The 25,194-nt window shown below is 42.7% G+C and overlaps 1 protein-coding gene across 1 annotated transcript; it reads left to right on the top strand.

The window, feature by feature from the left end:
• The first annotated feature begins 21,040 nt into the window (after positions 1 to 21,040).
• On the top strand, positions 21,041 to 24,718 carry LOC148501758 (gamma-crystallin 2-like). Its single transcript, XM_088450014.1, has 3 exons — positions 21,041 to 21,103; positions 21,220 to 21,462; positions 24,395 to 24,718. The coding sequence occupies exons 1-3, from the start codon at positions 21,095 to 21,097 to the stop codon at positions 24,668 to 24,670; spliced, it is 528 nt and encodes a 175-aa protein (XP_088306140.1). The 5' UTR covers positions 21,041 to 21,094; the 3' UTR covers positions 24,671 to 24,718.
• Positions 24,719 to 25,194: the final 476 nt, after the last annotated feature.

Here is a 25,194-nt window from a genome sequence, read left to right as displayed (position 1 = left end):
CAGGTATAAGACCCTGAGCCAAACCCTGACACAGCTTATATCAGTCTCTCACAGGTGCAATCACTTAATTAGCTTACTCTCAGGCTGAAGGCCAGAAAACCCAAACTAGGCTTTGGGATGGAGCCCTCCCTTCTCTCTCACTTTCACACCCCCAGGACTCTAATCAAGCAGACATTTCCTGGGGGTTTAGAACACATAGGTAAGAAACTGTAGACAAATATATATGCCAGTGAGAACTTTACCAGTGGTTCTATCACAACCTGCAAAACAACCTAAGTAGCCAGGCCAGCTTTGTGTTATGCAGCATGAAGTATATAGCAGGCACAGTAAATGAAAGGTACATGGGACCTGAATCAGGGACGGACGGTAAAGCAGACGCAAATGCATACTCGTGCAGATCGCAGTTGCTAAAATAAACTAATGCCTCCAAAGCACAGCCGAGCAAAGGGACGCCCAGTGCTGCCTTGTCATATCTATCCAGCAACGTGCACAGTGGCATATTTATAATGGGTGCAGTGTGTGCGGAGAACATGGGCCCCCGCCCATGTTCATTCGCAGATGCGAATACAATAGCGATGAATCAGGCCCACAGTACAAAAATATTTTGACAGTAAAGCTTCAGGAGAGTCTCCACCAAGGGTCTGATGATTCAGAGATGAACGCTAATACGATCGCAGCTGCATTTGCGTACGCACAGCGCACACTGCACCCATATTTTTTTAAAACTTACCTGTAAGAGGTGTCGCTGCTGCTCAGAACACCAGAAAAATGGCCGCCGTGGCCATTTTCCGGTGTTCTGCGCATGTGTTGTAGACTCCGGGCACTAGAGTGTGCCCGGAGTCTACTGCGCATGCACAGAATGCTGGAAAATGGCCGCCGCGGCCATTTTTCCAGCGTTCTGCGCATTGGCTGCCAGCCTCCAGGGAGAGAGGAGGGAGCCCCGCACGAGGAGTGCACACGGGCCCCCTCCTCTCTTAAAATGCCCCTGAACATGCAATAGTGCAAACATCAGTACCATCGATGTACATTGGGCAGCAATGCTTCATCTGCAGCATGTCTGACCAGCCGTAGATTAGGCAGCTCTCCTGACACCCAATGAGCTCTCGTGCTTCTAAAGAGATCACATTGGCAAATTTATGTACGCTCATAGAACGGCATATAAACGGTCAGACGCGCCTGTATTTTTATTACCACCCCCAAATACTGACTACCTGTCACTCACTTTGCTGACTATCTGTCACTCACTTTGCTGACTACCTGTCACTCACTTTGCTGACTACATGTCACTCACTTTGCTGACTACATGTCACTCACTTTGCTGTCTACCTGTCACTCACATTGCTGACTACCTGTCACTCACTTTGCTGACTACCTGTCACTCACTTTGCTGACTACCTGTCACTCACATTGCTGACTACCTGTCACTCACTTTGCTGACTACATGTCACTCACTTTGCTGACTACATGTCACTCACTTTGCTGACTACATGTCACTCACTTTGCTGTCTACCTGTCACTCACATTGCTGACTACCTGTCACTCACTTTGCTGACTACCTGTCACTCACTTTGCTGACTACCTGTCACTCACATTGCTGACTACCTGTCACTCACTTTGCTGACTACATGTCACTCACTTTGCTGACTACATGTCACTCACTTTGCTGACTACCTGTCACTCACTTTGCTGTCTACCTGCCACTCACATTGCTGATTACCTGTCACTCACTTTGCTGACTACATGTCACTCACTTTGCTGACTACCTGTCACTCACATTGCTGACTACCTGTCACTCACAATGCTGACTACCTGTCACTGACATTGATGACTACCTGTCACTCATATTGCTGACTACCTGTCGCTCACTTTGCTGACTAACTGTCGCTCACATTGCTGACTACCTGTCACTCACATTGCTGACTACCTGTCACTGATATTGCTGACTACCTGTCACTCACATTGCTGACTATCTGTCACTGACATTGCTGACTACCTGTCACTCATATTGCTGACTACCTGTCGCTCACTTTGCTGACTACCTGTCGCTCACATTGCTGACTACCTGTCACTCACATTGCTGACTACCTGTCACTGATATTGCTGACTACCTGTCACTCACATTGCTGACTATCTGTCACTCACATTGCTGACTACCTGTCACTCATATTGCTGACTACCTGTCACTCACATTGCTGACTACCTGTCACTCATATTGCTGACTACCTGTCACTCACTTTGCTGTCTACCTGTCACTCACATTGCTGAATACCTGTCACTCACATTGCTTACTACATGTCACTCACTTTGCTGACTACCTGTCACTCACTTTGCTGACTACCTGTCACTCACTTTGCTGACTACCTGTCACTCACTTTGCTGTCTACCTGTCACTCACATTGCTGACTACCTGTCACTCACTTTGCTGACTACATGTCACTCACTTTGCTGACTACCTGTCACTCACATTGCTGACTACCTGTCACTCACTTTGCTGACTACCTGTCACTCACTTTGCTGACTACCTGTCACTCACTTTGCTGTCTACCTGCCACTCACATTGCTGATTACCTGTCACTCACTTTGCTGACTACCTGTCACTCACTTTGCTGACTACCTGTCACTCACATTGCTGACTACCTGTCACTCACAATGCTGAAAACCTGTCACTGACATTGCTGACTACCTGTCACTCATATTGCTGACTACCTGTCGCTCACATTGCTGACTACCTGTCACTCACATTGCTGACTACCTGTCACTCATATTGCTGACTACCTGTCACTCACATTGCTGACTATCTGTCACTCACATTGCTGACTACCTGTCACTCATATTGCTGACTATCTGTCACTCATATTGCTGACTACCTGTCACTCACATTGCTGACTACCTGTCACTCACTTTGCTGACTACCTGTCGCTCACTTTGCTGACTACCTGTCGCTCACATTGCTGACTACCTGTCGCTCACATTGCTGACTACCTGTCTCTCATATTGCTGACTACCTGTCACTCACATTGCTGACTACCTGTCACTCATATTGCTGACTACCTGTCACTCACATTGCTGACTACCTGTCACTCATATTGCTGACTACCTGTCACTCACTTTGCTGACTACCTGTCACTCACATTGCTGAATACCTGTCACTCACATTGCTTACTACATGTCACTCACTTTGCTGACTACCTGTCACTCACATTGCTGACTACCTGTCACTCACTTTGCTGTCTACCTGTCACTCACATTGCTGACTACCTGTCACTCATTTTGCTGACTACATGTCACTCACTTTGCTGACTACCTGTCACTCACTTTGCTGACTACCTGTCACTCACATTGCTGACTACCTGTCACTCACTTTGCTGACTACCTGTCACTCATATTGCTGACTACATGTCACTCACTTTGCTGACTACCTGTCACTCACATTGCTGACTACCTGTTACTCATATTGCTGACTACCTGTCACTCTCATTGCTGACTACCTGTCACTCATATTGCTGACTACCTATCACTCACATTGCTGACTACCTGTCACTCCTATTGCTGACTACCTGTTACTCCTATTGCTGACTACCTGTTACTCCAATTGCTGACTACCTGTCACTCACTTTGCTGACTACCTGTTACTCCTATTGCTGACTACCTGTCACTCACATTGCTGACTACCTGTCACTCACATTGCTGACTACCTGTCACTCACTTTGCTCACTACCTGTCACTCATATTGCTGACTATCTGTCACTCACATTGCTGACTACCTGTCACTCATATTGCTGACTACCTGTCACTCACATTGCTGACTACCTGTCACTCATATTGCTGACTACCTGTCACTCATATTGCTGACTACCTGTTACTCCTATTGCTGACTACCTGTCACTCACTTTGCTGACTACCTGTTACTCCAATTGCTGACTACCTGTCACTCACTTTGCTGACTACCTGTCACTCACTTTGCTGACTACCTGTCACTCCTATTGCTGACTACCTGTCACTCCTATTGCTGACTACCTGTCACTCACATTGCTGACTACCTGTTATTCGCTTGGCGAGTGGGTCCTCTGTGCAAGAGTATAATCACAATGCAGTTGCTACACGTTCGCTGTACGGCTTTTGCTCATGCTCATTAGCAAACAGTGACTCCATCTGCGGTAAAATCGTCATTGTGTCCGTCTCTGAATCAGGCCCATAGTTTTGAAAGGGAAGAAAGTGAATATGAAGACAGGAGAAGGCAGATCCATAGGAGATTCAACCTATTGTCTCACCTCAATTATTTGACTTTTGTGTTTAACCCCTTCTCTGCTAAAGTCCTGTGCTGAGGCCAATGTTTTACTTTTGGTTCTGCCCTTTGTAATACACAGCATATAAATATTTATAATTTGTTATAATTAATAATAATGTTTGTAACCTAACCCTTGATGAAATATGTGCTGCAAATGGGGTGTGCTGCAAAAGGGGTGTGCTGCAGTAGGGGTGTGCTGCAGTAGGGGTGTGCTGCAGTATGGGTGTGTTGCAGTAGGGGTGGGTTGCAGTAGGGGTGTGCTGCACTAGGGGTGTGCTGCAGTAGGGTGTGTTGCAGTAGGGGTGTGCTGCAGTAGGGGTGTGCTGCTGTAGGGGTGTGCTGCAGTAGGGGTGTGTTGCAGTAGGGGTGTGCTGCAGTAGGGTGTGTTGCAGTAGGGAGTGCAGCGGTAGGGTGTGTTGCAGTAGGGGTGTGCTGCAGTAGGGTGTGTTGCAGTAGGGGTGTGCTGCAGTAGGGTGTGTAGCAGTAGGGTGTGTTGCAGTAGGAGTGTGCTGCAGTAGGGTGTGTTGCAGTAGGGGTGTGTTGCAGTAGGGGTGTGTTGCAGTAGTGGTGTGCTGCAGTAGAGAGTCTTGCAGTATGGGTGTGTTGCAGTAGGGGTGTGCTGCAGTAGGGTGTCTTGCAGTATGGGTGTATTTCAGTAGGGGTGTGTTGCAGTAGGGATGTGTTGCAGTAGGGTGTGTTGCAGTAGGGGTGTGCTGCAGTAGGGTGTGTTACAGTAGGGTTGTATTGCAGTAGGGGTGTGCTGCAGTAGGGTGTGTTGCACTAGGGGTGTGCTGCAGTAGGGGTGTGTTGCAGTAGGGTGTGTTGCAGTAGGGGTGTGCTGCAGTAGGGTGTCTTGCAGTATGGGTGTATTGCAGTAGGGGTGTGCTGTAGTAGGGTGTGTTGCACTAGGGGTGTGCTGCAGTAGGGTGTGTTTCAGTAGGGTGTGTTGCAGTAGGGGTGTGTTGCAGTAGGGGTGTGTTACAGTAGGGTGTCTTGCAGTAGGGGTGTGTTGCAGTAGGGTGTCTTGCAGTAGGGGTGTGTTGTAGTAGGGGTGTGTTGCAGTAGGGTGTCTTGCAGTAGGGGTGTGTTGCAGTAGGGTGTGTTGCAGTAGGGTGTGTTGCAGTAGGGGTGTGTTGCAGTAGGGTGTCTTGCAGTAGGGGTGTGTTGCAGTAGAGGTGTGTTGCAGTAGGGTGTGCTGCAGATGAGGTGAATTTGCATGTTGGTTAGGCCAGATGCTTATTATCATTATAAGTCACACCCTCTGCAAGAAGACCGCACCCCCTCTACAGAATATATACACCCTTCCTTGCATGATTCATGAACCCCGGACCTGTTACCATATTTAGGAATCGGTATGTAATGCCGCCGGATGTATTCCCACCGGACTAAGGGCCTGATTCAGAACCGCTCGTAAGCGGCTGCTCGTTCGCTCCGAGCGATGTTTGCCCAACTGCGCATGCGTATGGATCGTTATACGCATGCGCGAACCAGTCAGTGCGGTCGAAATTCATGTGCTCGCAAAATAGCGAATGCCTGATAATTTAAGTGACAGGAGTAGGCGTATGTGGGTGGTAACAGGGGAAAGTGCTTGAAAACGGGGAGTGGAGATCCGAACTCAGGCGTGCTTAAAGGTCAAAACGGGCGTTTTATGGGTGTGCATAATTAAAACAGCAGCATCATTGACCACGTCACTGGGTTATTTTATATCCAGAACTGCTCGCAAAATTGTGGTAGCAAAAACCAACCCCAAGAATAGCGAGCAATTCATACCCTGGTCGATGTACTCGATTAATCTAATAAATAGCGGACATGACATAGGATGCGAGCGGCCAGGGGGCGTATTTTTTCAAAAAACGACCGCAACTTTTGTTCGCTCGTTCAGACATAGAGGCGTGAACAGACCGCAAAGAACGAACGGTTGATTTGAATAGCCACCCCTATTTTCTGGACGAGCGAGCGCTAATTGCGTCCGGCTCTGAATCAGGCCCTAAGGGGGTCATTCAGACCCGTTCGCGAGCAAAGGACGCTCGCAAACGGGTCGATGTTGCCCCACTGCGCATGTGCACGACGGAGTGAGCTCCATCGTGTGCATGCACGAGACCCGGACTGCGACAGCCAAGTTGTCGCTCCGGGTCTCGCACCAAAGGGGGCGTGCTGTCGATGGTGAGTGACAGCACGCCCCCTTTGATGGGCATGCCGGGGGAGTGGCGGCCAGATGGAGGCGTTCCCATGGAAACGCCGGCCCCACTGTCATCACTAGTGATGTCAGTGGGAGTGATTTTGGCTCTGATAGAGCCAAAATCACTCCAGGGCTTGCGGCAGCGAGACCCTACCGCAGGGTCTCCGTCGCAAGCCCGATGGTCGCGATGGTCTTGACCATCGCGACCATCATCATGGACGCTCGCTATAGCTGTGGGTGGTCACCCACAGGTATATGAGCGTCCTGGAGGACGCTCCATTTTTATGGAGGAGGGCACTGATTCAGAGCAAGCGCTCTAGTCAGAGCGTCCGGCTCTGAATCAGGCCCTAAATACAGACGCTGGATGCACAAACTGCCAGGATCCCGACTCGGGCTGGTAAGTACCCTAAACCTCCCCTCCCCCTTAACCCTAACCCTCCTTTAGAGGTACCTAACCTCCCCCCGGTGATGCCTAATCCTACCCCTCCCCCTTCCTGCACCCTAAACCTAACCCTCCCGGGGGGGTTGCCTAACCCTAACCTGCCCCCGGTGGCGCCTAACCTCCTCTTACCATAGCCTAACCCTACCCCTCCCCGCGGGTGCCTAACTCTAACCCTCCCTTCCCTGTGGCTAACAGCAAACAGTCCTTGCTTACTTTCATGCCGGGATTTCGGCGCCTGGCTAAAGATAGGCGTCGGTATTTTGACGCCTATCTGTAGTACAGGGAATCCCTAATTGTATAATTATTGCAGTTGCTGTAGAAACAAATTATGTGCTTAAGATACATCCTTACATATTAATTGGACTTAGCATAGGTAGGAGTAATAGCATAGGTAGAAGTAATAGCATAGGTAGGAGTAATAGCATAGGTATTTGTTTGTATCGGTATACGTTCAGGAAACCGGTGGATGCAATGCCGACCGCCGGCTTCCAGACTACTTAATCCCGGCGAGGGTTAAATGACAGGCGTCCCCGAATGTGTTTGTATCATAATGCTTCTTTGTAGAGCACATTACATGTTTTGACTTTGGATTTCCCCTTCACCCACCACTCGCCTTGAGACAACACGGCCTTTAGACAAATTGTTTTTTTGTTTACTATTTACCTTCCCCCTTGAGTACGGGCACGGTGATATATAGCCTATCCTATTCCCTGTTACTGTATATAACAAATAGACTCGGTTTTATCAAAATCGGTTCAGTAGTTTTTGTGTTAACTCAAAACGAAAAGATAACATTTTAAAAACTGGCTAATTCAGTATAGATACCATATAAACTATACAGTACGTCTAAACATTTTACAAATTTACTATTGTATTTATCATTTTATATGTATTGATTTGTGTGTTGTGTACCATGCAGTGTCTAAGCAACAACTTAATTTAACTTAGTATTTTGCTTTCATAACTATAACTATAAAATTAGTGATTATGTTACATCCACCCAATCAATCTACAGTATGTACTAAGGACCTCATTCAGAGCAAGACGCTATTTGCGCTCGCTCGTTCAGAAAAAAGGGGTGGCTATTCAAATGAACCATTCGCTCTTTGCGGTCTGTTCACGCCTCTAGGTCTGAACGAGCGAACAAAACATGCGGTCGTTTTTTGGAAAACTACGCCCCCTGGCCGCTCGCATCCTACGTCATGTCCGCTATTTATTAGATTAATCGAGTACATCGACCAGCGTATGAACTGCTCGCTATTCTTGTGGTTGGTTTTTCCTACCGCAATCTTGCGAGCAGTTCTGACTATAAAATAACCCAGTGACGTGGTCAATGACGCTGCTGTATTAATTATGCACACCCATAAAATGCCCGTTTTGACCTTTAAGCACGCCTGCGTTCGGATCTCCACTCCCCGTTTTCAAGCACCTTCCCCTGTTACCACCCACAAACGCCTCATTCTGTCACTCAAAATAGCAGGCATTCGCTATTTAGCGAACAAACGATTTTCGGCCGCACTGACCGGTTCGCGCATGCGTATTACGATCCGTACGCATGCGCAGTTGTGCAAACATCGCTCGGAACGAACAAGCGGCCGCTTACAAGTGGTTCTGAATCAGGCCCTAAGAACACACAACGAGTAACACATTTTAAACTTTAGCGGTGCCCCTCATGCATATTGCCCGACTCACCCATTATAATTGACTTTGACAGACAAGACCTCCAATGCTATGATGCTTAGAAAGCACATAAGGTAAGGCAGAACCTCCATCCTGTTAAGGCTAGCAGTCACCCGTCACCTCCTCACTCTGAATCTCGGCATCTAACTTGGGATCTTGCCTAAAACACACAGCGCTGGTCACATACCACTATCTATGTCCAGCCCATTGGAATTGCATTCCTATAATAAATTCTGTAAATATCCCAGTAATAGTCTAGCACTTTATGAACGTCGAACAATCTTTAAAGATTAAGTTATGTTAATATTGCAAACAAGTAGTTATTGTCTAAATTAGGCCAACAGTTACTATGATATGATAAGTGCAAATAAGCTACATTAAAATAACAAAAAGAAACGGAATGTTTTATTCCTTTGTGTTAGATATCTGATGCCAATAATCCCTCAGTAATAGCGTTTCTGCATCCTATTAATGTAGTAAATATTCAAGGGAAAAGAAAATAAAGTGGTTTATTTTGCAGAATTCATTTGCTGCTGCCTCTTTAAATGTAGTTCTGCATCGCTGCACCGTTACTGTAGCTGTCAATGAAATGCTTGTGACTGCTGAAAAGAGACCGACCATGGCAGTGAGACTCAGATAAATAACCTTTCACTGAGCCAAATCCGCTAAAAGTGATCTTATGATAATGCTTCATAAAACCCCCAATGTCAGCCATGTTACAATATAATAATAATAATAATAATAATAATAATAATAATAATAATAACGAAAATAATATTAATAATAATAATAATAAAAATAATAATAATAACAACAATAATAATAATAATAATAACAACAATAACAAAAATAATAATATTAATAACAATAATAATAATAATAATAATAACAATAAAAATAATAATAGTAATAATAATAATAATAATAATAATACCAACAACAATAATACCAACAACAATAATACTAATAATAATAATAATAACAATAATAAAAATAATAATATCAATAATAATAATAACAGCAATAACAACAACAATAACAACAATAATAATAATAACAATAACAGCAATAACAACAACAATAATAATAATAATAATAATAATAATAATAGTAATGATAATAATAATAATAATAATAATAATAATAATAATAATAATAATAATAATAATAATAATAAAAAGTATCTTCATATTAAAATGCACTGGTGTTTCCGAAGAACCAGTAAGTATAAAATACTAGTTTCCTTACTTAAGAGCTACAAATAACATTCCCTGGGGCATATTTAATAATTATAGAGTCTTAGATCAGATAATTATAATTTCTAATCGCTGATTATCGCGGCAATAAGAAATTAAGTAATGCCCGATTGTATTACAATGTATAAAACACATGCAGCAATCGCTGCTTCTCCTTCAGGAGCTAGCGGCTCTATTGCACATGCCAGTAGCGACAGAATGACAGCGGGAGCCATGCTGCATTCGGCAACATGGCCCCCGCTGACTATATTGCCTGTCGGACCTGCATGGAAGTCTGATGGATGATATCACCGATGACGCACGGGAGCGCACATCGTCAGTGACATAGTGTATACATACTGGATGGTATGAACGATTTTTCATTCCGATGCATCGGAATTGGCCAAATTATACATAATATCATCTAGTGTGTACCCAGCATTCCTTTCTCCTCTGATGCTTCCAAAGGAAATACTCAAACTCATCTTTTAGTTTTTCTCAGTAGAAGAAAAACATAAGGGAGACTATGTCTGTCATGGGTCAAGCCATGAGGCTTTGGGTGGATTGTGTGAGGTCACATGGTTGAGTTTTAGCCAGTTAGGTGTTAAGGGGTTAGGGTATTTAAGGCTTGTGGTCACATGGTACAAGCCTTTTTGTGAAGAATTTGCCCTCCCGCCCACCCTTTAGTTTGAATTTGATTGGTTGTTGGCTATTGCCCATTGGTGGGCAGTGGCAAACGCAGGATTTCTAGAGGGGGGTTTCCAAATACTTGATTTTAGAGTGAGTGTGGCCAGTCCATGAAGAGGGCAGAATTAGTACTCAACAAGTTTTAATAAGCATCATAAAAGTGTATTGTGTATCATCATTCCAGCATATACAGGACCAGCGATCACAATAAGCCATTAGATGCGGCAGTAGGGTCATCCTATCTGAGCTGAATGTTTATATCTCACCCATTGGCACCATTCCAGAGCATGGGAGCAAAACGGGAGTCTGGGGGAGTAGCAGATGAACCCAGCACTGCCCTGGACATATAGGTACATATTGGGCTTTATAGCAGTGCATTCCTAATAGTGCATGTTTTCCAGATCTCCTAGTTGGTGCACAGGTTATTTATTACTGTCTGATACATATTAAAAGGTCCACAGGTGGTGCTAATTATTTCATTTGTGATACTGAGAAGAACATGCTACACTAGCAAAATTCTATTATATTACTATTTTAACTGTGGTCATGTGTGTGCTGGGGAGGGGGGTTTCCAGGCAAATGGAACCCCCCTTGCATTTGCCTATGGTGGGAAAGAATGGCAGGTCATTCAGCATAGGTGGAGTTGATTTGTTTTTGGGTGCACTCATTTTTGACTGAAGTCTGAATCACCCCACCGGGGTGACTTGTTATGCTGCAATCTTGAGTTGGATACCCCTTTTTAGTTTTGTGTTGTAAGCACCCATAGGGCGATGGGCTCCGCCAGCAATGCATGTTTTATGTTTGCGTTGCGGCATTGGAGGACTGCAGTGATTATTGCCCTTCCTTTCTTGCCGTCTTTAAATTGCCATCTTTAAATTACAGTCTTGAATTGTTGATCAGGTTCAATTAATAGCTAACCTCTTATAATGCCATTCCTGTCTCTGTGTCGTTATTTTATTTCAGGTTTAAGGTCATCGGACAAGACACACGTTAGCCGTTCTGAGGTTTATCATTTTTCTACACAACAATAGTGATTCGTCTTTATCTCAAGTACAATTGGCTCTGGCCTGATCATTTCATAGGCATTTTTTTCAATATTTGGATTAAAACAGAAGATTTGTATTTTACTATTGTAATAAAATGGTGAGGGAGACTTTTGTTCCATTCAGGTAGGTAGGTATCAATCAGTTGACGTTAATATCAATTAAACATTTAAAACAGACACAAAAAAGGATCAGAATATAAAATGTAACATTAGCATGTACAGTATATAAGGTTTTACCTTAAAGAATTTAGACAATGTTGCAAAGTGACATAATTTACTAAACTGTTAACTAGAATGGACTTTAGATACAATATACTTTGCTTATTTATGCCTGTCCCTGCAGAACTACAACTTTATTACTTAGTTTACCTAATCATCAAAATAGTGCAGTAAGGAGAATGTAATAAACAACAATTCTTGTTACAGATAAGTGCTGACCTGACCTCACACTGTGAATGTTGAACTCTTCGCTGTCTCTATTTACTTTCACCAAAAACACGTTCGTGTTACCAGCAGCGCATTAAGAGAGGAGGGGGCCCGTGTGCAGTCTCCGTCCGGGGGACCCCCTCCTTTCTACCCAGTGGCTGTACTAGACTCTGAGCACTAGTAGAGTCTACGTCACATGTGCAGGTCACCGGGGAAATGGCACGGCAGCCATTTTCCCGGCAATTCCCCCCCTGCGCATGTGCAAAATGCCAGAAAAATGGCCGCTGTGGGACTCCATAGAGAGGTAAGTATTTAATGGGTACAGGGTGTGTGGTGTGGGCCCCCAGGGGTCCACGTGCACCGCACACCCTGAACCCATTACAGATACGCCCCTGTTTGTTACACATTACAGCGGCTTAATCACAGGGTATGGAACTGCACAAAACGGCTGTAACTCAGATGAGCAAATCAGATATTATTTAGGCCTGCTATGTACCTTGTGGCTAATTACTGTAAAGCTGCGTACACACTTGACGATATCGTTATCATTCAATCATTCAAAATATCGGCAAACGTGTATGCGAAAATGACCAGCTATGCGCGCTTCCACTGGTCATTTACGATAACCCCAAGTGGCTGTACAGGCAGCCCAATCTGGGGTTATCGGGAGCAATGCCATGCTGCTGAATGCAGTATGATCCCACTCCCCCCCACTGTTGTCCATCGCTGGTCGGCATCGGCAAGTGTGTATACCGGATTGTGATTGTTGCGTACTGCGTATGCGTGCGCTAACCGGTCACTGAGACTGGGACTGTGATCAAAGTGGCTATGCAGACCCATCGCAGAGTGGTTGACAGGAAGTACAGTTTGTGGGTGGTCGGCAAAACGCAGGCGTGCCAGTGTGTTTGAACCCCATTGCAGGGGTGTGCAAAAATTATCCACTGCGATGCCCTACGCAGCCTGAGGCCTCATAGCGTGCGCTGAAGTTATCAATTCCTGAGTAAGGTCAGAGCCTGTGTAAGTGTGTGTGAGGATGTGATGGTACTCCATGTTACTGATGGTATCTCAGTCTTGTGTAGTCACTGTGTGTGATGAGGTTAGTAATTCCTGAGTAAGGTCAGAGCCTGTGTAAGTGTGTGTGAGGATGTGATGGTACTCCATGTTACTGATGGTATCTCAGTCTTGTGTAATCACTGCATGTGATGAGGTTAGTAATTCCTGAGTAAGGTCAGAGCCTGTGTAAGTGTGTGTGAGGATGTGATGGTGCTCCATGTTACTGATGGTTTCTCAGTCTTGTGTAATCACTGCGTGTGATGAGGTTAGTAATTCCTGAGTAAGGTCAGAGCCTGTGTAAGTGTGTGTGAGGCTGTGATGGTACTCCATGTTACTGATGGTTTCTCAGTCTTGTGTAATCACTGTGTGTGATGAGGTTAGTAATTCCTGAGTAAGGTCAGAGCCTGTGTAAGTGTGTGTGAGGCTGTGCTGGTACTCCATGTTACTGATGGTATCTCAGTCTTGTGTAATCACTGTGTGTGATGAGGTTAGTAATTCCTGAGTAAGGTCAGAGCCTGTGTAAGTGTGTGTGAGGCTGTGATGGTACTCCATGTTACTGATGGTGTCTCAGTCTTGTGTAATCACTGTGTGTGATGAGGTTAGTAATTCCTGAGTAAGGTCAGAGCCTGTGTAAGTGTGTGTGAGGCTGCGATGGTACTCCATGTTACCGATGGTTTTGCAGTCTTGATAAACATTTCGGATGTGTGTAATGTAAGGTGGGCCACCTTATGTTGTGCTGCGGCCGCATAGTGATTGCAATGAACTAGCATACTATCACAGTTGAACTGCATGCACAATCGCAGCTGCAATCGCAGTAGCAGTAGCGATTGGAGCTGAATCAGACCCATTATCTGCATTCCATTATTGCAAATAGTTTAAAAAAATGAAGAAGCGCTAACCAATAGTTAGTATCCCATTTTAATCAATGTAAAACATATATTAAATAAATTTAAAATAATTCCAGCTGATTCTAAAAAATTAACATAAATGAATATCACAATCATTGAGGTTCAAAACAGACAATAATGCATTCTCCCATTCAATGTATCAAATCTAAGACCAATAAGTTTTTAAAGAGAAACCTGCCACATTTAAAAAGGGTTTGTAATATGGAAGTCCTCTAATTCTTAGGATAAAGAAAAAATCCTTTAATCCAGGAAAATAGTCTGTGTGCGCTCATTTATTTGTATTTAGAGGAACTTCTCATAATAGATACATTTGTCCAGTGTCCTTTTCCTTAATAAGGTCTTGTAGCAAAATATATGTGCAATATAGATACGATTTGGAAACAAAACACCTTTAATGTTTCAGACTGCTGGCAACAAATATTATTATTTGTTCCTCCTGCAGCTAACTGTCAAGCCGCAATCTCTGTAATAGACACTTGTATAGATGAGGAATCTTTAGTGTGAACAAATAAACTTCAAGATGAAAAGTTCCAAGCCTTCATAAATGGACTAGCACAGAGACATATGTGGAATAAATCATTTAGCAGCTAATGACATTGTTCAATGCATTCTCCGTGCGCAGCTGAAATCCACTGCGCTATGGAACAGACCATCAGTTACGGCTAGATATTGTTTGTAAGTGCCGCTTACCGCTACCTTGGACGGGACCTCCGGAGGTCTGTAATGCTGCAGATGATAAGTCTGGTTATACTCCACTGCCGGTAAGCGATATTCACCAGATATTCGGTCACGCTGCCGTAGTCCAGAAGGCTGTTGACAGCTCAGAAGGGAGATGGCCGTAATGCAAATAATGTCCTCAGTAGTGAGCAATCAGTGAGGGTGAAGTCTTGACGCGTTTCTCAGCCACAAAAAAAGGGGCCGTTTCTTCAGAAGTACATCCCCTCAATAGCACCTGGCTTTTTATTCATTTGGTCTCTGTGTCAATCAAGGAGATCATTAGATCCTGTTTTGTGGTTTAACTCATTCAGACAAGTAAGCCATAATTGAACCATAAAGACCATTCTCTAAACCTTCTAATTGGTATTTCCAGCTGTAAAAATATATTTTATAGTGTGGCAGGTTGTATTACTAGTAAATAACACATAAATATTACCACTGGAGCCCAAAATTCTGGACTAAATCACTACTAGATATCATTACAGGATTGCATCTCTCAAATTAAATTAAAAAAAAAAATAAAAAAAGGAAAATATTTATACACATACAGAAAAAAAAAATATATTTGCATATATTAAAAATCTAAGCAATAAACATATATAGAAGTATAAACAAAATTAATAATCTAAATATAAATATAAGTATACATTTCAAACATACATAAGGTATCCATAAAAAAGAGACCTAATATAACATCTGGATCTGTTGTTGAATGGAGTTCATAAGGATAATCATTTAAACTAGATATAGTATCTATCTTATGTGACAAATATATTTTAATAGTTACATTAATCTATGGCCATAGCAAATTAAAGATATAGTTATGGAATACATGGTCCCATATTATATAGACAGACTGACACATCAGTATATGCGGAGTGAATTAAATCAACAGATATAAATGAATTAATTCCACCATTTTATGGTAATTGCTAAAATTTATTAATATTTCTTTACTGTTTTCCATTAAATCACTTATTAGGTGACTCTACTTAGAGGAAATTATTTTATATCTTTCTATTCACCTTTAAATTGGGAAAAGACATAAATGAAAAAAACATTAAATATTAAAACATTAAAAATCGAGAAAAACAGGAGGAAAATGAGTAAGGGCATCTAGAGAACGATATTACCAGCATATAGGCCAATGCATATCAGCAAATGGCATACTCGAGTGACTGGGGGAGAGAAAGGGAAAGAGAAAAGAATAAACAATAAGGAGAGGCCAGTAAAGTTGTGGACATACAACATCCTTGATAAGGGAGTATTCGTATATAAGGAGATCGAACCAATTAGGCAGTAAGGCCAAAAATAATAGACAAGAACCGAGCAATGAGCCCCCAGGGAACTGGGGTGATCATCTACCCGGAACAGCCCGGCATATCTGGCTGTAAATTAAACCCCATTAAGTTCTATAGTATCATTAAGCCCATTGGGAGTCAATGTGCCCAATTTAAAAATCCAAAAATCCAAAAAGCTTCCTTTCTACATAATGCTTTGAATCTATCCCCCCCTCTCTTCGTCGGCTTAATTTGTTCAATCGCCTTAACTTTTATATTTGCAAGATCTCCAGAAGGACACCCAGACACATGTTTGGGAAGACTATGTGTCTTTAAGTTTTTCATTATGCAGCGTCTATGTTTTAGAAATCTAATATTTAATGTGCGGGTGGTTCTACCGACATATTGAATGCCACAACCACAAGTAATCACATAAATTACAAAATTTGATTGACAATTTAAAAATTAATTTATATTAAATGAACTATTATCAAAAAAGAAGTTATGCTGTTTCTTTTATGCTCAGCCTGATTACAAGTGTGACACTTTATCTTACCGCATTTGAAAAAACCTTTTGGTTTTGGTTGTAACCACATCAGATTGGAGTCCTCTCTGGAGATCTTGACAGAATTCTTCAGAGAACAAGGGCTAGTTTGTTTTTGAGACTATCAGCCTTCCTAAAAATCACTTTACATCCATCTTTAAACTCTTTACCCAAAATTCTATCTCTTTTTAAGAGTATTGAGTTTTTATTTATGCTTTTCCTGATTTCATCAGCTGAAGAGTTATATTTCGTAATGAAAGCCATAGACATTTGATTAGTATTTAACTTGTTATCATCTCTATTTATCACTCGTCCCCCTTTTCTTATTCTTATTAAATCTTGCCTTTCTATTTGGCTGACTTCTCTTAATGCTGTATCTAAGAGTTCTTTTGGATATCCTTGTTTTTCAAATGCTTCATAAAGGGTTTTGGACTGCTCTAAAAAGGTGGTATTACTAGAGCAATTCCTACGTAACCGCAGGAATTGGCCTTTTGGAATGTTAGTCTTCAGCTTTTATTATGACAACTCTTATAATTAAGATACTTATTACTGTCCACACTTTTAATATATGTTGAAGTGCAAATCTTATTATCAATAATAGTAACCGTGATATCCAAATAATTTATTGTGGTATTATCACAACTGGTGAATTTCAAACCAAAATCATTGTCATTCAAAGAATCAATAAAGTGCTTAACTGAAAGTGCATCCCCATCCCAAACAAAAAACAAATCATCAATATATCTCCCATAGAGAACTAGGTTTGCCCCGAAACCGCCACCCCAGATGTGGTGCTCCTCGAAGCGTCCCATATAGAGGTTGGCAAAGCTCGGGGCGAACCTAGTTCTCATTGCAGTGCCGTGTGTCTGTAAATAAAACTGTGACTCAAAACTGAAACAATTGTGATGTAATATAAATTCAATTGCTGCTAAAATAAATTCCCGCGACAAATCTGTCATCTGTGGATCTTGTCTTAAATAATATTCAACTGCTTTAATACCTAATAGGTGAGGAATGTTGGAGCATAGAGATTCTACGTCACATGTGACAAGACTAAATGATTCTTTCCACTCTATATTATAAATTTTTTGCAAAAAGTGCCTCGTATCCCTTGTATATGATTGTAATTTAGTGAGACAGATTTGTCATGAGTGAGCCAGTCCCTGAAATGATTGGGTGGCCTGGTGGAGTTTCTATGTTCTTATGGATTTTCGGTAAGTGATTGTAGATTGGGATCACTGGATGTATTGGAAATAAAAATTGCCAAGTGTCTTTAGATATCACATTGTCACTCAAAGCTTGATCCAACAGTTCTCTTAGTTCTTTTTGAAATTTAGCGGTGGGGTCATCTATTAATTTTTTATAAAACAAATCATTGTTCAATTATCTGGCTGCCTCTAGGAGATAGTCCTGCTTGTTTTGCAGGACTATTACTCCCTCCTTGTCTGCCTGTTTTATAATTAAATCATTTTCAGATATCAGATTCTTGAGGGCCTGTCTTTCTCACTTAGATAAATTATCTCCCTTTCTTTTTCTTTTTCTCCATGGTAGTAGAGTAGAAACTTTCTATAAATGGTCCCCGCTGTTGGAGAGGATAGAAATTAATTGCAAATAATACATATTTTAGCCAGTAAAGCAGTACAGTAGAACAGAATAGTAGGTCATACATTTTTAGAGACGATAACTGTACAGTGCAGTGATAGGACCATCTTAAAAGAGGAATGAGGACTACTTACATGGGAACTGGGCAAACAAAGGGGCTGATTTTGAGTTAGGAGCATATAAAAAAAAGGAGCAACTTTGCACTTTGGTAAAATCATGCTTACTGCGGGGGTGAGGGGGGAAGGGTGCAGATGTACTATGTGCAGAGAGAATTACAGTGTAACAATACAGCTGCCCAGCATTTGTGGGCTACATGCAAAAGTAACATTATACATCTATCTGTTGCTCCCCTTGCAGTACAGCATTGTTTGTTCCAGGTGCAAAACTGCTGTTTTTTTTTTTTTGCTTTGCTCCCAACTCAGAATCAGCTCCAAAGGGCACTGTTGGTTTTTGTTGTACAGTATGTTGATATAAAGAAATAAAAGATTAATCTGTATACTGTATATGGGTAATTCTATAGTCCTAGACAGAAATATATATATGTTTTTTCATCATTCTCTAACAGCTTTCAATACTGTGCAAAAGTTTTAGGTAGGTGTGGAAAACTGCTGCAAGGTAAGAAAGCTTTCACAAATTAAAGTGTTAATAGTTTATTTTTAGCAATTAACAAAATGCAAAGTGAATGAACAGAAAAGAAATGTAAATCAAATCAATATTTGGGAGTATATTTACTAAAGTGAGAGTTTTTAGAAGTGGAGATGTTGCCCATAGCAACCAATCATATTCAAGCAACAATAATTTTAGAAGGTGCTAAATAAATGTTAAGTAGAATATGATTGGTTGCTATGGGCAACATCTCCACTTCTAAAAACTCTCACTTTAGTAAATATACCCACTGGTGTGACCACCCTTTGCCTTCAAAACAGCATAAATTCTTCTAGGTACACTTGCACACAGTTTTTGAAGGCACTCGCCAGGGAGATTATTGCAAACATCTTAGAGAACTAAGCACAGATCTTCTGTGGATGTAGGCTTGCTAAAATCCTTCTGTCTCTTCATGTAATCCCAGAGAGACTCGATGATGCTGAGATCAGCGCTCTGTGGGGGCCATATCATCACTTCCAGGACTCTTTGTTCTTCTTTACGCTGAAGATAGTTCTTAATGACATTGGCTGTATGTTCGGGGTCATTGTTCTGCTGCAGGATAAATTTGGAGCCAATCAGACGCTTCCCTGATGGTATTGAATGGTGGATAAGTACCTGTTTGTATTTCTCAGCTTTGAGGACACCATTAATCCCAACCAATCCGAACTCCATTTGCTGAAATGCAGCCTCGAACTTGCAAGGAACCTCCACCATGCTTCATTGTTGCCTGCAGAAACTCATTATTGTACTGCTTTCCAGCCCTTCAGCCAACAAACTTCCTTCTGTTACAGCCAAATATTTTAAAAAATGAACTCATCAGTCCAGAGCACCTGCTGCCATTTTACTGCACCCAGTTCCTATGTTTTTGTTGCTTGGCCTTGTTTCCACATCAAAGATATGGCTTTTTGGCTGCAATTCTCCCATGAAGACCACTTCTTGCCAGGCTTCTTCAAACAGTAGATGGGTGTACCTGGGTCCCACTGGTTTCTGCCAGTTCTGAGCTGATGGCACTGCTGGACATCTTCTGATTTCCAAGTGAAGTAAGCATGATTTGTCTTTCATCTGATGCACTAAGTTTCCTTGGCCGACCACTGCGTCTACGGTCCTCAACATTGCATTGTGCTTCTTCAATAGAGCGTGAACAGCACATCTTGAAACCCCAGTCTGCTTTTGAAATCTTTGCTTGCGAGAGACCTTGCTGATGCAGTATAAACTACCTTGTGTCTTGTTGCTGTGCTCAGTCTTGCCATGGTGTAAAGGTGCGTATCCACTACTAGATGGAGAAACAAAAGCACTATTACGACATTGTAATCGAGCTGTCGTTTCTCCATCTGTGATGTGCTTAGCCTGAACGTTCAGTAGTTCAGTGTAGGCAAATCCATCATCCCCGTACATGCTGAACCCGACGTGATCGTCAGGTTGACCAGCATGTACAGGCAATGATAGATGTCGGAAACGACCAGCGTGTATGCGCATCGCTGGTCGTTTTCGACATAACAATGCCCAATGCATGCACGATTTGCACGCGATGAACGTTAACGACGTCGTTATCGTTCAATCGCCTGCAAATATCGCTAAATGGATACGCACCTTTAGACCTGTGACATGAAACTGTCTTCCACAGCCTCACCTTTGTAGCAGAGTTTGGCTGTTCCTCACCCAGTTTAAAGTTTCCTACACAGCTGTTTCTGTTGCAGTTAATGACTGTTTCAACCTACGTATGAAAATGATGATCATTATCATCTGTTTGGTATTATTGATTAATCATACACCTGACTATAATGCTACAAAATCCCTGACTTTGTGCAAGTGTACCTAGTAGAATTGATGCTGTCTTGAAGGCAAAGGGTGGTCACAGCAAATATTGATTTGATTTAGATTTCTCTTCAGTTTATTCACTTTGCATTTTATTAATTGACAAAAATAAACTATTAACAGTTCTACTGTATGTTTGAAAGCATTCTTACTTTGCAGCATTTTTTCACACCTGCCTAAACCTTTTGCACATTATGGTATATTCTTACATTGATCACTAGAATTTCACAATTGAAATATAACTTGTGACCCGGTTAAGCCTGGAATAAACGCACAGTGTTGCTGACATGTCCTCTACATCGCAGCCTTTTAAAAGAGACATAACACTTGTATTATTTGCATTGATTCTGTACTATACAAAGACGTACAGTAATAGCTAGCACTACAGACAACAAAGCCGCATAAAAGAACTATAAACTCACCCTACTAGACAGATTAAATCCTCTTTTGTTCAATGTATGCAAAACAAGCACGAGATGCGCTGAATATATAAAGCCAGCTATGTTCGCTCTCTACACCCAGAGCTTACACACAGAGAGAGCCCGAAAATGGGAAAGGTAAATCATTCTATACGTAACATGTCATCAATTAACCCAACTGCATTATTTTCAACAAGTAAAGAACGTCTTCTGGTTGACAGTTAGGTCTGTTCCTGTTAATGTTCTTCTTCTAGATCATCTTCTACGAGGACAGGAACTTCCAGGGCCGCTTCCATGAGTGCAGCACTGACTGCTCCGACCTGCACTCATACTTCAGCCGCTGCAACTCCATCAAAGTGGAAAGTGGACCATGGATGGTCTATGAGCACCCCAATTACAGGGGCTACCAGTACTTTCTCAAGCGAGGAGAATATCCTGACTGCCAGCACTGGCTGGGGTACAATGACTCCATACGCTCGTGCCGTGTCATCCCACAGGTGAGTCCTAAAATAAATGGAACAGCTCCATAAAGTGGCAATAAGTTGCAAATTACTGAATGCTATAAGACAAATCCTATCAGTGGCTGCTGGACTGGACTGGGGGCCAGGACTGTTGGAGGGCCCCATGCCAGCTGCTGAGGGGGACATATTTTCACATTGCTTCATTTTCAGAAGGGTTGTGGCATCTCCTCCCAACATTGACCATGCCCCCCTCAGTACCCAGGCCTCATGGATTTCAAAACAACCCTAGTGGTCTCTCTATTAAATTGTGCAAAAATCTCAATTTTGTAAAATTTCCATAGGAACATTTAATGACCCAGTCCATTTACATTCTTCAGTAGAGAAGCTTCACAATAATTCTTCTATGGGACAAGCTCATATTCGATGCCCACTGCCCAGTAACAGGGACAGGAGATAAGTAATAACAAGCTGCTGGGAGATATGATGGTGAACAAAATACTAAAAGACTACGTATTTGCTGAAGAAACAAAAAAGATGGATTCATGTATCTTACAGACATTGCCCAAAAAATACAGGAGAAAACATGAATTCTTAATTAACACAGATCTTTTCTGAATGTGAAGCTGAGTACACACTTAACTATGTATGTACCTAGCGTGACTGCCGACGGGCCGACATATCGCGCAGCTGGTACACATTACACGGTGCCCAACCGCCTGCATCCTGCTGCATGGGGTCATCAGTTGGATTATCAGATTGAGCTACATGTAGGGCCGATCTGACGATGCAACTGATGACCAAATGGGAGCACACTTGGTCGTTAGTAGTGGGTACACTCGGGCCAATGTTGACGATAAGCCATCCTGATCCGCCAGATTGGATGACATATAGTCTACATATTGGCTAATGTGTACCCAGGTTTAGAAATTCTGAATGCACTGATACATAGCTCGGAAGTAAGAGGCCCTGTAGCAACATTGTGAAAAGGTCACATCCAGTGGCATAATTCAATGGAAATATTTCTCTTTGGGTACCAGGTGTTTGTGTGGGGGGGGGGCAGAGCTTGCAGGGGAAGGGGCGTGGCCACAGTTCAGAATACCAGGGCCTGTATGGGAGCCAGTAGGTGCACAGAGATGGGTGCAGCTGCAGCCTATGGTACTGAATGCTAGGCATGGACATCTGAAGCCTATGGTTAGTACCCATTGATGTTCCCAATCCGATGGAAGTACTTTTCCATCAAAATGTAGGTATTCAATGGTTGCCAGCAATCGGATGCAGCTTTCTGATGCCGATCTGATAGCTAGCTATCATGTCATCGTACAGTTTTCATGCAATACAATTGACCATTCAGTGTCGGGTCTCTGATGTACATCCCTACTGAATGCATCTTGTGTGCTGGTAAGAACATGTGTGGGTGGTGTGCAGAAGGAGAACTAGTGTTTGTGTGTTTGTGGGGGGGGGGTGTGTTTTGGTTGCAGGAAGAGATTTAGTAAGGGGGAAGATCTTGCCTCCAGGCGCCATGCTACAAGGCGCCTCACATCCACCATGTGTTTGTCCACACAGCGCCATTCTATGACACCTGTATTATCCACACATACTTACAGAATATTTGGGGTTCTGCCAGACTCAAAGGAGAGATGGGCATTATACCATATCCCACCCACCTCAAAAAGCAAGTGGGTGGGAACTTGATGGTACAATTTTCTGCGAATCACATCATCGTGGCCATACTCTCTGTACCATGAAGCTGCTAGAGTGTTGAATAGAGAGGGTTGGAGCCATAGTGATGCAAATTGTGTCACCACAATCCCTACACTTGCCACTTGGACCTAGATAGCTCTGCAGTCATATGCTGTTTTTCTGCAGATAGTAAACAGTGTGCACTCTGACACACAAGCACTGATATGCCCAGGGATTTAGTGTTGATGTTGCTTATTATGTAATGGAAAACCCTTACAGGTCCTGCGGTGACATCACGATGACGTCCAATGGCAAATATAACTAATCCTAACGCCTAACCCTCCTCCTAGTGCCTAACCCTATCCTCGCCTCCTGCAATCTAACCCTAACCCTGCCCCTAGTGCCTAACCCTCCCCCTAATGTCTAACCAAAACCCTCCCCCAAGTGTCTAACCCTATCCTCCCCTACTGTAGTCTAGCCCTCTGCCTACTGCCCAACCCTAACCCTCCCCCTTGTGTCTAACATTATCCTCTCCTCCTGCAGTCTAACACTTCCTCCCTCTAGTGCCTAACCTTCCCCCTTATGTCTAACACTATCCTCTCCTCCTGCAGTCTAACACTTCCTCCATCTAGTGCCTAACCTTCCCCCTTAAGTCTAACACTATCCTCTCCTCCTGCAGTCTAACACTTCCTCCCTCTAGTGCCTAACCATCTTCCTAGTGTCTAACCAAAACCTTTCCCCTAGTAACTAACCCTAACCTCTCCTCCTGTAGTCTAACCCTCCATCTCCCTAGTGCCCAACCCTAACCCTCCCCCTAGTGTCTAACCAAAACCCTCCCCCAAGTGTCTAACCCTATCCTCCCCTACTGTAGCCTAACCCTCCCTCCCCTTAGTGCCCAACCCTAACCCTCCCCCAAGTGTCTAACCTTATCCTCCCCTACTGTAGTCTAACTAAAGCCTTCCCTCCTAGTGCCTAACCCTAACCCCTAACCTCCCCTCCTGATGTCTAACCTCCATAGAGCCTAGCTTTAATCTTCCCCCTTCCTAACCCTTCCCCTCTGGTCCCTGCAGAATGTTGACATTCTGCACATGTCTACATGTTTTAGGTAAACATTTTGACATTGTGACAACATTCCTCGGTTTGTGCTTCAGCAGTTTACATAGACGAGCCCATTGTACATCGACAGGTTTCCTACATTTCTAAATCTTTAAGTATTATTGTGTAGAACTGCTGTACAGTAGTATATTTTCTTATTCTAACTTTGTCCTTCTGTTATTTGTTACAATAGCACAAGGGTACATACAGGATAAAGGTGTATGAGAGAGAAGAATGCAAGGGTCAGCTTATGGACATTACCGATGACTCTTCCAATCTTCATGAGCAGTTCCGGTACCAGGACATCCAGTCCTGCAATGTGTTTGAGGGACACTGGATCTTTTATGAAGAGCCCAACTACAAGGGGCGTCAGTATTACCTGAGACCCGGAGAGTACAGGAGGTTCAGTGACTGGGGAGCTGTAAACAGCAGGGTTGGATCCCTGAGACGTGCAATGGACTTTTACTGAAGTATAAAGAATATGAGTATTTCAATAAATAAAAGCTTTCAAACAGTATATACGTATCTATATATTTACATGATGATTTATTTTAAAGAGACAATGTATATATATATATATATATATATATATATATATGTATATATATATTCATTTTACCTCAGTCAGCAATACACAAACTATATATATATATAGTCATTGAGCTTATAGATAGTAAAGCAAAATGTATTTATGTGGAAAAACATTATCTATGCATTTAAATGTGCAGCAGGAGAGGTGAGAAAACCTGCAGATTTTGCCATAGGAGGCATCACACAGCTGTAACAACAGCGCCATCTAGCTTGTTATACAGAAAATACACCTAACTTTGTGTAAACCACACAAAAAATCCATACTGCAGAAAGGAAACTCAGCCATAATAACTTGTCTTCAAGAATAATTTTACATAAAAACAGAATAGCAGATCGCTCTTCACCGCAGTACAGCCAAATCCCGAAGCTCTTCCCCTAATAAGGGGTGTCCTCCACATTAAG

Source organism: Taudactylus pleione, unplaced genomic scaffold (genome assembly GCF_031769625.1).
Source record: "Taudactylus pleione unplaced genomic scaffold, aTauple2 ptg000503l, whole genome shotgun sequence".
Classification (NCBI taxonomy): domain Eukaryota; kingdom Metazoa; phylum Chordata; class Amphibia; order Anura; family Myobatrachidae; genus Taudactylus; species Taudactylus pleione.
The sequence above is the reverse complement of the archived record's forward strand: the minus strand, read 5'-3'. Positions and strand labels throughout refer to the sequence as shown.